Below are 17,767 nucleotides of genomic sequence, written 5' to 3'. Positions count from 1 at the left end.
ATCCCACTGTATGTATACCACTGCTCCTGTTCCAACCACATGCCCCATCTGTGTCATCCCACTGTATGTAAACCACTGCTCCTGTTCCTACCATTTGCCCCGTCTGTGCCATCCCACTGTATGTAAACCACTGCTCCTGTTCCAACCACATGCCCCATCTGTGTCATCCCACTGTATGTAAACCACTGCTCCTGTTCCTACCACATGCCCCATCTGTGTCATCCCACTGTTTGTATACCACTGCTCCGGTTCCTACCACATGCCCCACCTATGTCATCCCACTGTATGTATCCCACTGCTCCTGTTCCTACCACATGCCCCATCTGTGTCATCCCACTGTATGTAAACCACTGCTCCTGTTCCTACCACATGCCGCATCTGTGTCATCCCACTGTATGTATACCACTGCTCCTGTTCCTACCACATGCCCCATCTGTGTCATCCCACCGTATGTAGCCCAGAGGTGTGGGGCAGCGGCTAGGGTGGCTGACTCCGGAGTGCAAGGCTCACGGTTTGATCTCCGGCACTGGCGTCAGATCAGCTCAGCACCAAGTGACTCTGGGTAATCGCTCACTTATTCTCCCCAATGGCCCCCAGCGCCTTGAGACACTTAGGGGTGAGTAGTTTGCGCTTTACAAATACCGGATTATTTTTTTTTTTTTACTGCTACTGTTTTCAAACATATGCCCCCATCTGATTCATCCCACTCTAGGTATCCCACTGCCTCTGTTTTTCAGCACATGCGTCCATCTTCGTCATACCACTGTTTCAACCCCACTGCCTCTGTTCTCCACCAGATGGCCCCATCTATGCACTCTTGGGTCACCTCTGCTTTTTACTTCCACAGTCCTATGCATGTTCTCATTCTGTGTACCTGCACACACTTTTTAACCAGAAGCCTCTCACTTATAACCTCTCTCCTCAGTCATTCACCCATTCATTCCTTTCTTCCAACCAGGCATTCAAGCACTCACCCATGCACGCCTTCACTCCCCCATTCATTCATCTATGTAATGAGTTATGCATTTTTCAGTCAACATTTCACAAGTTATGGAATCATCCACTCACCTGTCCACAAAACAACACATACAAAAGAAGCATTTTGATTTGACCAGGCTTTTTGGAGGCTGTGGTATTGAACATGTTGTCTATCTGGGAAAAGTAGACCTGTAATAAAATATGCCAAAACATTCAAAGATGGCCGACTGTACATACATAAGGACCACTTCCATAGCATGTACATAAAGGTGGGGTAGGAGACATGCCCCTACTATGAGTAGAGGTCCAGCATAACTGGCAGGTTCCCTTTCCATGGTTGTCATCACAGTAGTAGCTGTTTTTGGCAGTCTTCTTTCAAGTGTGGTGATGTTGCATCTCCTTTTCTTGCACATTGCAGAGATGATTCATGTTTTTGTGGGGCAGGGTGGTGTGCTGGTTGCCCAGGACCAGATACTTCCCAGAATGTTTGATACAGAGAGGTGAATGTTGAGGTGGTTTTCTTCTGCATACATCAGGTAGAGGTCCCCACATTTAGCTCTTCAGAATCTAGGATGAAGCAGAAAAAGCAAGGGAAGCTGCAGCGCTGCTCTTGAAATGATCAGCATCTTACAACATAATAAACATAATACACAATGTGGTTCTCTACATTGTTGTTTCTCTGATCTTGTGTAAAGCTGTAATAAATCTGCACTTCTCTCATGTGTTTCCTGCTCTTTAGGGGTTCATTTCAGCATGTTCTGCAGGGTCTGGCCTTCATCTACACCGTGGAGGAGATTAACAGAAACCCTGCACTTTTACCAAACCTCACACTGGGGTACCAGTTATTTGACTCCTGTGCTAGTGAGATGAAAGCTCTTCAGAGCACCCTGAGCATCATGTCCCAGCAAAGTGAGCCAGTGCCAAACTACAGGTGCCCGAGCAAGGGTACCCTGGTGGGTTTCATCGGTGACCTGTCCTCATCAACGACCTACTCCATGGCCCAAATCCTGGCTCTGTACAAGTATCCGCAGGTAGGAGGATGCTTTACTTCAACTCTATTATAGCCTGGTGGGTTTCATCAGCTACCTACTCCATGGCCCAACTCTTAACCCTGTACAAGTATCTGCAGGTAGGAGGATGCTTTACTTCAACTCTATTATAGGCTTGTGGGTTTCATCGGTGACCTGTCCTTCTCAACGACCTACTCCATGGCCTAACTCTTAACCCTGTACAAGTATCCGCAGGTAGGGGGATGCTTTACTTCAACTCTATTATAGCCTGGTGGGTTTCATCGGTGACCTGTCCTTCTCAACGACCTACTCCATGGCCTAACTCTTAACTCTGTACAAGTATCTGCAGGTAGATGGCCGCCTTGTGTCAACTCTTTCAGTTCTTTCCTTAACACACTGGGGTCCAGCTCACAAGCTTCAGAGAGATGTCCTGTGAAATTCTGCATCAGATATTATATATAGGATCCAAAAACTTCAAGGAAACAGCAATTGAACCAAAACTATATATTGTAACCTTGGACCAGATTAGACAAAGTGACCATTTTCTGCTGCTTGTCTCCTGACATACAACGTACCACCTCGCAACCACAATCCCATTCTGTGATTGTTCATAGGAGCAGAAGGGAGCCATTAACATGATTTAACTAAATTGTGCTGTCTATCTACATTGTGTGGACTAACTAAAGCTCATGCACTAACTACAGCTCATGCACAAACTACAGCACGTGCATTAACTAGAGTGCGTGCATTAACTAGAGTGCATGCACTATTTACAGCACCTGCACTATCTACAGCATACACTACCTAAGGTGGGTGTACTAACTACAGCTCATGCATTAACTACAGCTCATGCATTAACTACAGTGCATGCACTATTTATAGCAAATGCATTAAGTACAGCATGTGTACTAACTACAGCACATGAACTAACCACAGCACATGCATTACTTGCTGCACCATACTGCATGCACCAACTGCAGTGTATGCACTATTTATAGCAAATGCATTAAGTACAGCACATGCATGAATTACTGCACATGCACTAACTGCAGAGCATGCACTATTCACAGCCTGTGTCTTTAACCATAATGCATGCACCAACTGCAGTGCATGCAGTATCTATAGTTCGTGCACTACTAACAGCGCATGCATTAATTACTGCACATGCACTAACTGCAGAGCATGCACTATTCACAGCCCGTGTACTAACCATACTGCATGCACAAACTGCAGTGCATGCAGTATCTATAGTTTGTGCACTATCGACAGCGCATGCATTAAATACAGCATGTGTGTTAAAGTGCGTGCACTATCTAGAGGGATTCCGGTGGTAAACCAGAATGGTGCCTTGAGATGACTGGATGTCAGAATGTAGGGACTGCATCTCTACCACATCGTACCTGTTGCCCCAAATATTGGCTCGCTCACAGAGCCTCACCTGGACTTCTAAACTTCCCAGAGTAACAGGAGGTTTTGGAAACCTAGAACAAGACCCTCTAGTCCCTAAGGGAACAGTGGAAACAGATCAGATCATAACCTTTCATCACTCACTAATGCAGGCGCATAGTAAGCATAAGAAAGACACAAAGAAAGATTACAATATATGTATTGACACTATTGCAGTCTATTATGAAGCAGATGTGCTACAGTCAATAGGCAGATGGAACTAAACTAAGTAATTAGCATTACGATGAGGGTGTATAAAATAAACATCCCCAGCATGGCAAATGATCTGTCTGTCTAGGGCTATCCTTGCTGTGTAAGCAAAGGGATATATATTAGTGATCTCTGGGATTGGCAACAGACCCCATACCAGGTGTGCATGGTTATGTGCTCCGCATCATGGGTGTAAACTCAGTTTACGCAGTCAGCATGTCAAGCAGGTGCACATTCCAGGAACAGTCTCTCTAATTGAATTCTCCTCTCCACCATCAAGGGGACAAGGCACAGTTTATATGTTAAGAACTACTGTGTTGGAAAGCTGTGCTTCCATGTTATGTCTAAAACGTTAGGGGCTGTTGCTAACTGAGCAGAGGAAACAGTGCACCATGTTGTTAAATATTTCAGGTAATCTTGTACAAAATGTGCAGACTGACTCCCGAGATGCTTCACTAAATAACAAACAACATGTGTAGCTTATTCCTAAAATAATGTAATGAAAACGTAGAAGTAAAGAGCCTCAAGATAAATATCGGTATAAACAAGCCCTGTCCTGCTACCATCATACTATCAAAACCGCCAGGCGCAGATCCATCTTCAAACAAATTGAACTGGCTGGCAACTCCTCAAAGCTCTTTTTACATAGTCCATGATTTTACCACCCCTCAGGCATGTATCCAGTCTCTCTCTGAATCCCAGATATTCTGTGATTCACTGGCCAACTTTTTCCAGGAGAAAATCTCCCTCATCTTTGCAGAACTTAACATCTTCCCCTATCCGGGAGCAGCGACTATTCCTTCCAATGAAGAGCAGCCAAAGGACACTCGCTACACTCTAGATAGTTCTGTGCCATTCCCTATAGAGGAAATCCATAGCTCCTTGGCGTCCGCCAAGTCAGGTTCGCCGTTGGACATCTGCACTCACAAGATAATGTCCTCATTGGCCAGCCATTGTGCACCGGCGATTTTAGAGATTTTTAATTGCTTAATCAAAACAGGTACCATCTCGCCTCAATGGAAGGCAGCATGTGTACGGCCTATTGTAAGAAAAAACACCCTGGACCAAAAATCTCTAACTAATTATTGTTCAATTTGGTAACACTCCCTTCTACTGGAACAAGCTTTTGCTTTACGTTCGCACCTGTGTAAATTACGGCAAATCCAGAAAGCTACTTAAAGCTCATCTCTTCTAATCCTTTCCCACTCCTCCTGTACTTGTTTTCAAGACAGTGCTGAGATGCCCCAGGGTGACTTGTGCGCTATATCAAGTATCAATAACATAACATAGCAAAGTGGTCTTGGGTAGCTTGTTTTCTGGTTTGGAAAGGACCTGGCTTGGCACTTTGGGCTGGACTGTTCCCAGTGTTGCACGGACCAAGGCTGAGTTGCATATGTCTGAGTCTAACCTGATTGGTGCAGCTGACCAAGAAACAATGGCCTGTGTAATTAACCAGCCACTGAGAGTAGTTCAAGAATACTACCCATCATTGTTTCTCATGTCTCATACAACTACTATCACACAGCCACCATCTTACACCAACACACCTACCATTGTACACTGCACACTGACCATCAAGTGGCCATCCCACTAACACTTCTGCGCTCTACAGGGTTACTCCAATGACTTAGTTACTCCACCATGCATCCATTACAGAGAATCTTTCGAACCCTTCTCTTATAAAAACAGGGGTTGAGCTTAAGGCTGACTTAATATGTTGGGGCTTAAAATAGTTTCAAAATTGTATTGAATAAAAATAAAAACAATATTCCCAAGTTAAGGTGTTGCCTTCACTTCATGTGCCAACCCAACAGGAATAAATGGACCTAAACGCCAGCCCCCCTTCTTTCTTGGTGATGCTTGCAACAAGGAATGGTTTAGAGACCACTGTGTTTATAAGTGTGAGAAGCGCAGTATAAATGTTAGGTTTTACAAATATGTGATGTAGGGTGAGGACTCTGACCAGGAGAGTTGTCACAAGGGAGAGTGTGGAGAAGGAAGCAGCACAGTAAATGTAGATTGAGTGTGAAATGGGATTGAAGTCAGTGAGGAGGGGTTCCCAGTGGGTTCAGGAGAAGAGGAAAGAGGTTTAAAGACCAAGGGTAGAGGTGGAAGAGAAGGACATGAAGGGGCTAAGAAGGAAGGATGGTTAGACCACTGTTCGTCTTCAATGTATCGTTAGGTCTTTTTTGGAGCTTGGTCGGGCTTAGTGACTGGTAAATTGGGATTAGGGTGATGTATAAATGGCAGCCGTAATGGATACACACCACTCCACTAGTATGCAAAGATCTGTTACATCACCTTGGGTGCTAAACCCCCAGGTTCACCTGCCAAATACCCTCCATAATATTCTACTAACATAAGCACACAAAATGGGGAACCACTCCAAACAATAGTGTAGTCTTGAGTACTGTGTCAACACAACACTCAGGACTGCACTATAATATTTTTAATTGTAATTATCTGTATATATGATTTTACGGCCTTGATGAAGTCCCTTGTGGGGGCAAAACATGTTGGCTGAGCTGATTTGATATTATGTCAAGAAGACAGAGGAATAAATACTGATTTTATTGTGTACAATCATCTGTTTTCGAGTTTTTTATTGAGCCTGGTATTGTTATGTTGCTACAACAACACCAATATGAGCTCCATAAAATAAATTCAAACACAGTTGATTGTGCACAAGAATATCAGTTTTTATTCCTCCGTCTTCCCGATATAACACACATCAATTCAGCCCAGCAAGAGGTTTTGTCCCCTCAAAGGACTTCATCAAGGCTGTAAAAACAGATACACAATGTGAACACCAGCTCTACACAGGACTGTAATTAAAAAAGCTCAAGCAGGGGAAGGCAGAACAATAGGCATCCTGTCATAGGAAGGTGTGACCCCTTATCAGACAGGAATTAGTGTATTAGGCCTGGGTGGTTGTGCTTTCCAGCAACCGAAAGTCTGCATGTTGGGCACATTGGGTGTCCCTGTGCATAGTCCTGTTCAAACCAGTCCTGAAAGCCGTTGGCTCCTGCTTTGGTGCGAAACTGAGCAAAGGACATGGAAGTAATCTCCTCACCGTTCTGACCCTCCACTGGGAGGGTGCCCTGATTCTGTCCAAACCTCTCTCGTGGGTACAAAAGGGCTTACCTGACTGTAGGACCTTAGATTCGACGTGGACAAGATTATGAACCAAAAACCACTGAACGTCAAGTGTCTGGACACTCTGGACTTTGTTTGGGCCCAACGTCGTCTCCCTCTCAGTCTGAAGCATCGTCTGTGTCCTTGCATCAATCAGGCTCCATGCAGGACCTGTGGAGCATCAAGAACAACTGAAGATATCTCCCCTGAAGTGAAGGAGTCACTCTCCAGCTACCACAGGCACCACATCAAAACTGACTGGTCTGCTGCTCCTCAGCTCTTTCAGACTCCAAAGGCTTCAGCAACACAGGAGGTAAGTTTCTATGTTTCTCAAGGTCCAAGCTTCCCTCTCATCACGTTTGATGCTGAATTCCTTGAGGGGGCTGCAATACCTGTACCACTGTGAACTTCTTTCTTTTGCAAGTGTATGTGCTTGATGGTGTTTCCAGAACAAGTGCACTAGGGTCCAAGTAGGCCCAACCTCTGGCAACATTTCCTACAAAAAACTGCTCGAGGTCCCCTTGCGACTCCTGTGCCTCCGGCCTCTGGGTCTACTTGAAGGTCAACACTGCTTTTCTTGGGCTCCTCTGGTTGCTCCCGTCTTGTCCTGACTTTCCTATGTTTGGTGATTCTCCTGTACCTTGCTGGTCTGAACCGCAGCCTTCCTTGACCTTCTGCAAGGGTTGCCATTGCAAAGGCTTATTGATGCTCCTGCCAGATACTGACTCCTCAACACTCGACATCCTTCACGGGACAGCTTGCAGCTGGCTCCTGGTCATCCTCGACATCTCCTGGTCCCTGTGGCTGCAGAGTCAAGAACCTCCTCAACGCACCTGAAGCACCCGACATCGGTGGGCATTCATCTACCGAGCCCCTGGTCACTCCTGAGTGACCCAGACTCCATCTCCTCTGCTTTCAGGTACTCTTCATAAAGAATCCACCTTTGAATTCCAACAGACACTTTTGTTCCTTCCAGCAGTGGCTCTTCTTCGAAGTTCTCTATTGGGTTTGACGGCGGTTTCTGATGCCACTTCAGACCTAAGCACCCGGCTTCCCTGGAATAGGTAACACTGGTACTATGGTATCCACAGGTGGGGTGGCATTCCAACCTCCTAAGTGCCACAGGGTTTCTTCAAAGTCCACTGGTAAGGGTCCTTAGTCTTTAAAACTGCAACCGCGACTCTTCCATAGAATTGTATGGTGCACGCGGCCATGTTCCCACACTGCATCCATCCTCCGTGGGGTCCCTGCTTACTCACCTGGGGTGGTTCCTTGGGGTCCCAGTGATTCTACATTCTCTAGACCAGGGGTCTCCAACGAGTAGCTCGGGAGCTACTGGTAGCTAACCAGTACCTTCAAAGTAGCTCTCTGAGGTGAAGTCAAGCCCAGTATCAATTTCAGAGTAGGTGCCTATTAAAGAAGGCAGCACTGATCATCTCAAGACGCTAAGAGTGACAGCCAGCCAAACTTATCACAGTAACTCATACTAACACTCAAACACATACTGTGCCACTTATAGGACCTGCTACATGACAGTCTGTATCCAATCTCAATATAATTAAGCCACAAGGAGATTGACCATGTTACAGTCCCTCCTTTATCCGTCACACCATATGTGTGAACAGTGCACCATCAAAAAAGTATGGCAGCAGTAGCCTGAGCTGTAATCAGTGCTGACCCACCAAAGTGCGGGACTGCAGGAGTCAGAGTGAAAATGTGTCAGTGAGATGCATGTTCAGCTCAAGACCTGAGGAGAACAGGGTATGATCCAGACCAGAGAAAATTCAGAGATTCATCAACATTTATGTGTCTGCCCATAATAAACACTATTGCTTCCTAAAACTATGCCTGGTGCCAAGAACCGCCAAATATATATGCTAGCCCCATCATAAGAGTGATATATTTGGCATAATTGTGTGCATTCTTGACATAATAGTGCCAATGGCACAATTATGGTCATCCTTGACTGTTTTAGTATTTTTAGTCTAGTTGTGGTATGCTGGCAGCCATCATAGACCTACTCGGAGCATGGCTGGCCTATATGTACCTATTGCTGGCATATTAATGGCCATGACTGATATGTGGTCTTATCCCTGATCCTTCTGGTTCCCAGCCTTGGCACAACTGTGGCCCTAGTTTAATGGTGGGCATTACTGGCATAATCCAGGCATCCGTGGTGCTATGGTGAGCATCCATTATGATATAATGGGGTAACCCACAATTGTCCACGGACCTGGGTAACGATTGGTATAGGAAACAACGGTCCTAGACTTCTTTAAAGCTACAATTCAGTTATGAAAAACATTCATTAGTCAAAGTGCATCCGGTACATATAGAATTAGGTTTGTATCATTAATGTACCATATTTTCTTTACAATGCAAACAAGTATATCCTCAAAAGACACAAAGGCACAAAATATCGCTCCAATAGTGACTGTTTAATATTTAGTTACTTTTATAACAGATCACCATATTCAATGCTCCAAATAGAGAAAGAGGTTGCTCCAAGGGGAGTGTGAAAAAGGAAAGTGCTCGTGAGGTAGGACAGATATAAAGGAGGGGAATCCAAAAGGCAAATTCAATCACCAATCAATTACTCATTCTGGTATCCTTAGTAAAACTGGTCATGGTTCATAGTGGTACCAGATTTAAAGATAGGCCAGTCCCTTATGGATTTACAAATATCAATTTCATGATTTTCTGATGATGCACAGAGAACATTCATCTGTGAAAAGGCAGGCTGGGATGATATCAGGTACAGGCCCACTGGGGGAGAGTGTCAACGTTTCGACCCTGGTGCAATGAGGGTAATTTATATCCTCTGCAGGTGGATCTTCCTCAGGGGCTGTATCCTGATTGTACCTCACCCTAGGTTGCCTCCCCTCCCCCCGTCCTGAGGAAGATCCGCCTGCAGAAGATATAAATTACCCTCATTGCACCAGGGTCGAAACGTCGACACTCTCCCCCAGTGGGCCTGTACCTGATATCATCCCAGCCCTGCCTTTTCACAGATGAATGTTCTCTGTGCGTCATCAGAAAATCATCAAATGAATATTTGTAAATCCATATGGGAAAGGCCTATCTGTAAAACTGGTGCCACTATGAACCACGACCAGTTTAACTAAGGATACCAGAATGTGTAATTAATTGGTTATTGAATTTGCCTTTTGGATTCCCCTCCTTTATATCTGTCCTACCTCACGAGCACTTTCCTTTTTCACACTCCCCTTGGAGCAAACTCTTTCTCTATTTGGAGCATTGGATATGCTGATTTGTTATAAAAGTAACTAAATAATAAACAGTCACTATTGGAGCGATATTTTGTGCCTTTGTGTCTTTTGAGGATATACTTGCTTGCATTGTAAAGAAAATGTGGTACATTAATGATACAAACCTAATTCTATATGTACCGATGCCCTTTGACTAATGAATGTTTTTCATAACTGAATTGTAGCTTTAAAGAAGTCTAGGACCATTGTTTCCTATACCAATGGTGAACATCCATGGCATATGACTGTAATACCTGGGAATTCAAAGTAGTCTGTCCATATGAGGCATTTGTACATGGGAGTACATGATGATAATGACAAGCTGATGTTTTGAGACTCTGCATTTCTCAAAAACTGAAAACTGATATTTTAAAGGCAGTTTTAGTTTTCAAAAATGGGGTTTCTTCTGGAAAATTGAGTTTGTTTGCCCACAGTGGAAAGTAGTATTAGATAGAAAAATGTGCATTTTCAGAAACTGGTGAATAATAATTCAAGCTGAGCTTGAGAGACGTACTGCTGTGCTTATGTCCATTGTGCCACTGGGCATGTCAAGATATGAATGTTACTTCATAAGTCAAGGGGAGGCATTTAATATTGAAGAAATTTTTCCCAGCATTTCTGCTGGTAACCGCACTTGGTATACTTGGGTGGTAACTACTGAAAATCTTGCTTTGGGTGGTCATAGTGTAGTCACTATTTTACAGGTATAAAATTTGCTAGTAGCTCGGGAAGACTTTCCTTGAGCAGAAGTAGCTCTCACTACAGTAAAGGTTGGAGACCCCTGCTCTAGACACTGTCTTGATTCGAGTCATGGTTCGTATACTACTATTTTAGTATATGGTTCGGTCTCCCCCTGGAGCCCACTGTGTATTACTGCTATTTACTATTGTCTCTATGCTACAGTATTGTGTGCTTTGTGATTATCTGCGCATAGCAGATACTTCATCCTACTTAGAGTGTGTTATATTAATAAATACATATTTTTATAACTACTGAGTTGTTCTCCTTTCCTTTAACAAATGCTATAAGGTTGCATTCTGGTAAAACAAGCTGCTCAACATTCATTTAAGACTAAGCCTGAAGGCTACTCACCACAGCTACCACTTGGATAGCTTTCTAAGGTTATCTTTGACCTCTTAAATCACCATAAGGGTTGTTGGACTGGTACAGGGTGCCCACTTTAATTAGTGTACAGCATATACCAGGTCAACTTCTCACATTGGTGTGCAGCGTTTGGGATTCAAGCCTGCATTGTATTACCAGATACATATTTGTATCGATTAACTGAAAACCACTAAGTATTAGGTACATATATTACTAGGCTAGACTAAGTATGTTCTACTGAACTTAGGGTTGGGTAAGACAAGGGTCTAGCACACCCTTTCACCAATCTCATAGAGTTTAGTTCCCACTAGGTTAGGTGGGTACTACACCTCATCACACTTAGTATATCTGCTAAAGAAGATGCCAGTGGCTCCCTGCCCTCTAGATACAGTGAGCCTTAATTCCAAGAATTGAAAGCCCTGTGTGGCTCTAGAAAGCTGAAGACAGGAAGAAGTTCCAACACTCACCGTCTTCTAAAGATGTTCCTGCTAAATGACCTAAGGAAGACTCCTTGGTCAGATGAGCAGGACTGAGCGGATGGGACAGGGAATGAAGACAGGTCAGGAGGTGACACCTTTTATGACCTGGAATCTAATCCTGACAAGTGGGGGGCCAAGATGGGTCCCACCTGGATAACTCATATCTTCCAGAAGGCAGTGGAGAAGGCCTTGATGGCCCCCGCTTCACCCCTCCTGGCAGAGTGCAGAGTTTACCAAGGAGATCTAGATATCGCTCTGCTGAGTCAGATCGCTCAGGACAGTCTGTGGGGACCTCTGTATCTTGCAAGAGGGACCACTCTTTTGACAAGGTATACCAAATGCTTGAACCTGAGATAACTAGGCTTAGGGTCAGGCAAGAGCAATTGGCCCTAGATAAAGAGTTCCTAAAAGTCCAGATAGCTAGAAAAACGTTGGGGCTAGAGTCCCATGGTGACAGCAACAGTGTCCCTAGAATTAAGGAGCATTCCTTTGATAATAAGAACATGAGCAAGATTGTTCCTCCCTACCATATTGGAGATGACATCCATAAGTGGTTAACTGCTTTGGGGAGGACCTGTAAAGTTCAGAGGGTCCCACAAGAGCAGTGGGCAGCTATCTTGTGGCTGTCTTTTGCTGACAAAGATGGAGATAAGCTCCTCACTGTTAGAGAAGAGGATGCTGACAACTATTCAATCCTGAAGAGTGCTCTCATTGATGGGTTTGGCTTAACCACTGAGCAGTACAGAATTAAGTTCAGAGACACCCAGAAGACACAGAATCAAGATTGGGTAGACTTTGTGGATAGTGTCGTTAAGGCTCTGGAAGGCTGGCTGCTTGGCAGCAAAGTGAATGCTTTCAAGGAATTGTACAATTTTATTAAGAGGGACCAGATCCTTAATAATTGACAAAATCAGTTATTGCATCAGTACCTGATTGACTCTGATCTGACTTCTCCCCAAGAATTGGGAAAGAAAGCAGATACGTGGGTCATAATCAGAGTGAAGCAGAAAATCCAGAACAATGGTGGTGACCAAAAGAAGCAAGGTGCTAAAACTCCAGATAATTGTGGGGACAAGGGTAAAGAACAAAAGTCCTCATCAGGGCCCGAAAAACTAGCATCTGGGGGGTCGCAATCTAACAAAAGTAAAGGCAAAAATAAACCTGATTATTCTTGGCAGTTGTTAATTTAATCTGGGGAGGGGTAACTGGCCCTAAGAAAGTTGTGGTTAGCTCAGATCTTCCAGTGGAGTGTTTGTTGGGCAATGATTTGGAGACTTCAGCCTGGGCTGAAGTAGAGTTAAGGAATCATGCAGCAATGCTGGGCATCTCTGCAGATGTGTTTGCTGTGTCCAGGTCAAAGGCCAAGCTGGCTAACACTGAACAGGCCTTGGATACTGGAAATATGGACCAAGGGCCTTCCAAGAGAAGGAGCAGGAGACGTAAGACTGTGTCTTCCCCCAGACTCAGTGTGAGGATCAATCTCTTGAGGGAGATGATCTCAGTTCCTGATCAGGTTGGGTTCTTAAGGACAGGGAGCCCTTTCAGGGCAGACTAGAGTTTGGAACAGCAGACCTGCCCCTCTCTTGAGCCCCTGAGACAGCAAGCTGCTGCTGAGGCTGCTGAGGCTGCTGGGAGTGTCAGTGGATCCCACAGGATCTATTAGAATGAGGGACTCCTATACACAGAGGGTAAAGACCCAAAGACTGGTGCCACCAGGAGTTGGTCATACCTTTGAAGCTTAGGGGCTTCCTACTCACCTTGGTACATGACATTCCTTTAACACAGTGATACTCAAAGTACAGCCTGGCGGCCGCTTGCAGCCCTATTGACCTTTATAGGCGGACCCCGCTGGTGAACAGCAGCACAAGCTGCATTAGTTGCTGAGTAATGATATTCAGAAAAAAAGTGTTAAATAAAGCGGCAAACATTTATTAACATGCAAATAAATGCTTGCCCGCTTATTTAACATGTTTTTACACCTCCTTATACAATCCCTGACAAACCCAAATCCCCTACTGGCAACCTGCTGTCATCAGAGCGGCCCTCGGTCATACCACAGACTGTACTTTGTGGGACTGTGCAAATGTTTGTGAGTACCCGTGCCTTAGCAGTACACCTAAGTCAGATTAAGACTTAGGACAGGCTTGCCCCACACTTTCACTGGCCTCACGTGTCAAAGGACACAAAGGAGTTTTGTTGCTCCTGTACCACCTGTAAAGCCGGTGGTAAGTCAGGTGGTACCACACAAACCCCCCTCATACTCCTACCTCTGGTGGGGGTTCCCTTTGAGAGGTTTGGGATTGATATAATTGGTCCAACGAACCCTCCAACAACATCTGGACACAGTTACATTCTATTTGTGGTGGACCTTGCCTCTAGGTATCTAGAAGCCATACCCTTTAGAACGACAACAGCTGCAGTGGTAGCCAGGGCCCTCCTAGGAATAATTTCCAGAGTGGGTTTCCCTAAGGAGGTCTTAACTGACAGAGGTACCAAGGTACTTCATGTCAAGTTACATTATTATAATATGGAAGGAGTGTGGAGTAAAATACAAGTTCACCAAACCTTATCACACACAATGTAATGGGCTAGTTGAAAGGTTCAACAAAACCCTCAAGGGCATGATCATGGGCCTCCCAGAAAACCATAGCTGAAAATGGGAAGTCCTGTTCCCCTGCCTTCTTTTTGCCTACAGAGAGGTCCCACAGAAGGGGGTTGGCTACAACTTTTGAACTTCTGTTTGAGCATCCAGTTAGGGGTCTCTTGTGTTTTGTGAAGGAGAGATGGGAGTTGCCTCTCAACCCTCCTAAGGAAGACATAGTAGACTATGTACTTGGTCTCTGCTCCAGGATGGCTGAGTAAAAGAAGAAGGCCAGGAAAAACCTTGAGGCTAGAGAGAATTGCAAAAAGCTTGGCATGACCAAAAGTCTGTCTTGACTGTTTATCCGGCAGGACAGAAGGTTAGGGTGTTTGAGCATGTGGCCCCAGAAGCCATCCAAGACAAGTGAAGTGGACCCCATACCATTCTTGAGCAGAAGGGAGAGGTCACCTACCTGGTGGACCTTGGTATTCCCAGGAGCCCCCACAGGTGCTCCAAGTGAACAGGCTCAAGCCATACATTGACAGGGCTGACATGGGCTTGCTCATGGCAACTGATGAGGGACAGGAGGAAGAGAGTGACCCACTACCTGACCTCCTCTGACAGAACCCCGATGATGGATGAGTTGCTAGTGTAGTCTTGGCAGACAGCCTTACTGGTCAATATCAGATTGATTGTAGGAAGGTCTTCAATCAATACAGGCAATTGTTTTCTCTGACACCCAGTCAAACCATCTGGTGTACCCATGAATTGGACACAGGTGAGAGTCTGCCTGTCAAGAGTAAAATCTACAGGCAGCCTGACCATTTCAGGGAATACATCAGGACAGAGATCTAAAAGATGCTGGAACTGGGAGTGATTGAGCCCTCAGATAGCCCTTGTGCTAGCCCAGTAGTCCTGGTACCTAAACATCACACCCAGGGTGGTAAGAGAGAGATGAGGTTTGAGTGGACTACAGGGGACTCAAAGCCGTCACTAGGACTGATGCTCATCCAATTCCTAGGGCAAATGAGCTTATTGAGACTCCGGCCTCAGCCAAGTATCCAAGTACATTGACCTCATTGATGGTTATTGGCAAATCAGACCAGCTGAGGAGGCCAAACCAAAAACAGCATTTTCAACACCTAGATGGCATTATCAATTTATTATGATGCCCTATGGTTTGAAGAATGCATCTGCCACTTTTCAAAGACTGGTGAATAACGTCCTTACACAATTGGAAGCCTACAGTGCAGCATATCTAGATGATATAGCTGTCTTTAGCTCCACCTGGGAGAATCACCTGGTCCACCTGAAGAATGTTTTGGAGGCTCTACAGAGAGCAGGCCTCACTATCAAGGCTACTAAGTGCCAGATAGGGCAGAGCAATGTTCTGCACCTGGGCCACCTTGTGAGTGGAGGCCAGGTTCAACTATTACTAAGCAAAATCCATACTATCATGAGAACACCACTGCACTACCCTAAACCCTAAAACACTACCCCCAGCACGACCCCCTACACTACCAAAAGACCACTGCACTACCCTAAACCCTAAAACACTATCCCCAGCATGACCCCCTTCACTACCCGAACACCACTGCACTACCCTAAACCCTAAAATACTACCCCCAGCATGACCCCCAACACTTCCCGAACATCACTGCACTACCCTAAACCCTAAAACACTACCCCCAGCATGACCCCCTACATTACCCTAACACCACTGCACTACACTAAACCCTAAAACTCTACCCCCAGCACAACCCCCTACACTAGATAAACACCACTGCACAACCCTAAACCCTAAAACAGTACCCCCAGCACGACCCCCTACACTACCAAAACACCACTGCACTGCCCTAAACCCTAAAACACTACCTCCTGCACAAGTCCCTACACTACCCAAACTCCACTGCACTACTCTAAACTCTAAAACACTAACCCCAGCACGACCCACTACACTATACAAACACCAATACACTACCCTAAACCTTAAACCACTACCCCCAGCATGACCCCCTACACTAACCCAAACACCACTGCACTACCCTAAACCCTAAAACACTACCCCCAGTACGACCTCTTACACTACCCAAACACCACTGCACTACCCTAAACCCTAAAACACTACCCCAGCACAACCACCTACACTACCCAAAGAGCACTGCACTACCCGAAACCCTAAAACACTACACCCAGCACAACCTACTACACTGCCCGAACACCACCGCACTATCCTAAACCATAAATCACCAACCCCAGCACAACCCCCTACACTGCTCGAACACCACTGCCCTGCCCAAACCCTAAAACACCGGCCCCAGCACGACCCCCTACACTACCTGAACACCACTGCACTGCCCAAACCCTAAAACACCAGCCCCAGCATGACCCCTCACACTGCCCGAACACACCTGCACTGCCGTAAACCCTGAAACACCACCCCCAGCACGACCCCCTACACTGCTCGAACACTACTGCACTGCCCTAAACCCTGAAACACATCCCCTATACTCGCCCTCCTATACTGCCCGAATACCACTGCACTGCCCTATACCCTGAAACACTACTCCCTGCAAGACCCCCTACTCTGCCCGAACACCACAGCCCTAAACCCTGAAACACCACCCCCATCAAGACCCCCTACACTACCCAAACAACACTGCCCTAAACCCTGAAACACAGCCCCCAGCACGACCCCCTACACTGCCCGAACACCACTGCACTGCCCTAAACCCTAAAACACCAGCCCCAGCACGACCCCCTAAACTGCCCGAACACCACTGCACTGCCCTAAATGCAGAAATACTAGCCCCAGCACGACCCACCACACTCCCGGAACACCACTGCACTGCCCTAAACCCTAAAACACCAGCCCCAGCAAAACCCCCTACACTGCACGAACACCTCTGCCCTGCACTAAACCCTGAAACACCAGCCCCAGCACGACCCCCAAACTTCCTGAACACCATTGCGGTGCCCTAAACCCTGAAACAACACCCCCAGCATGACCCCCAAACTGCCCGAACACCACTGCACTGCCCTAAACCCTTAAACACCACCCCCCCACAATACCCAAACACCACTGCACTGCCCTAAACCCTGAAACACCACCCTCAGCAATACCCCTTACACTGCCGGAAAAACACTGCCCTAAACCCTGAAACACCATGCCAGCAAGACCCCCTGCACTGCCTAAACACCACTGCCCTAGACCCTGAAACACAACTCCGAACAAGACTCCAAACACTGCCCATACACCACTGCACTGCCCTAAACCCTGAAACACCACCCCCTGCATGACCCCCTACACTGCCTGAACACAACTGCACTGCCCTAAACCCTAAAACACCCCCACCTGCACGACCCCCTACACTGCCCGAACACCACTGCACTTCGCTTAACACTGAAACACCACCCCCAGCAAGACCCCCTGCACTGCCTGAACATCACTGCCCTAAACCCTGAAACACAACCCCCAGCAAGACCCCCAACAGTACCCAAAAACCACCACACTGCCATAAACCCTGAAACATAACCCCCTGCATGACCCCTTAC

The 17,767-nt window shown here is 46.1% G+C and overlaps 1 protein-coding gene across 1 annotated transcript in view; it reads left to right on the top strand.

Annotated features, from left to right (window-relative positions):
- The first annotated feature begins 1,398 nt into the window (after positions 1-1,398).
- LOC146829988 (vomeronasal type-2 receptor 1-like) overlaps positions 1,399-17,767 on the top strand; it is a 352,900-nt gene continuing 336,531 nt past the window's right edge. Inside the window, exons 1-2 of the mRNA XM_085603675.1 lie at positions 1,399-1,478; positions 1,718-2,009. Coding sequence (XP_085459801.1) covers positions 1,399-1,478; positions 1,718-2,009 — 372 coding nt within the window. The remainder of the gene's footprint in view (positions 1,479-1,717; positions 2,010-17,767) is intronic.

This window comes from Triturus cristatus, chromosome 5_1 (genome assembly GCF_964204655.1).
Source record: "Triturus cristatus chromosome 5_1, aTriCri1.1, whole genome shotgun sequence".
NCBI lineage: Eukaryota > Metazoa > Chordata > Amphibia > Caudata > Salamandridae > Triturus > Triturus cristatus.
Note: the sequence above shows the minus strand (reverse complement) of the source record. Positions and strands in the feature narration are given on the sequence as shown.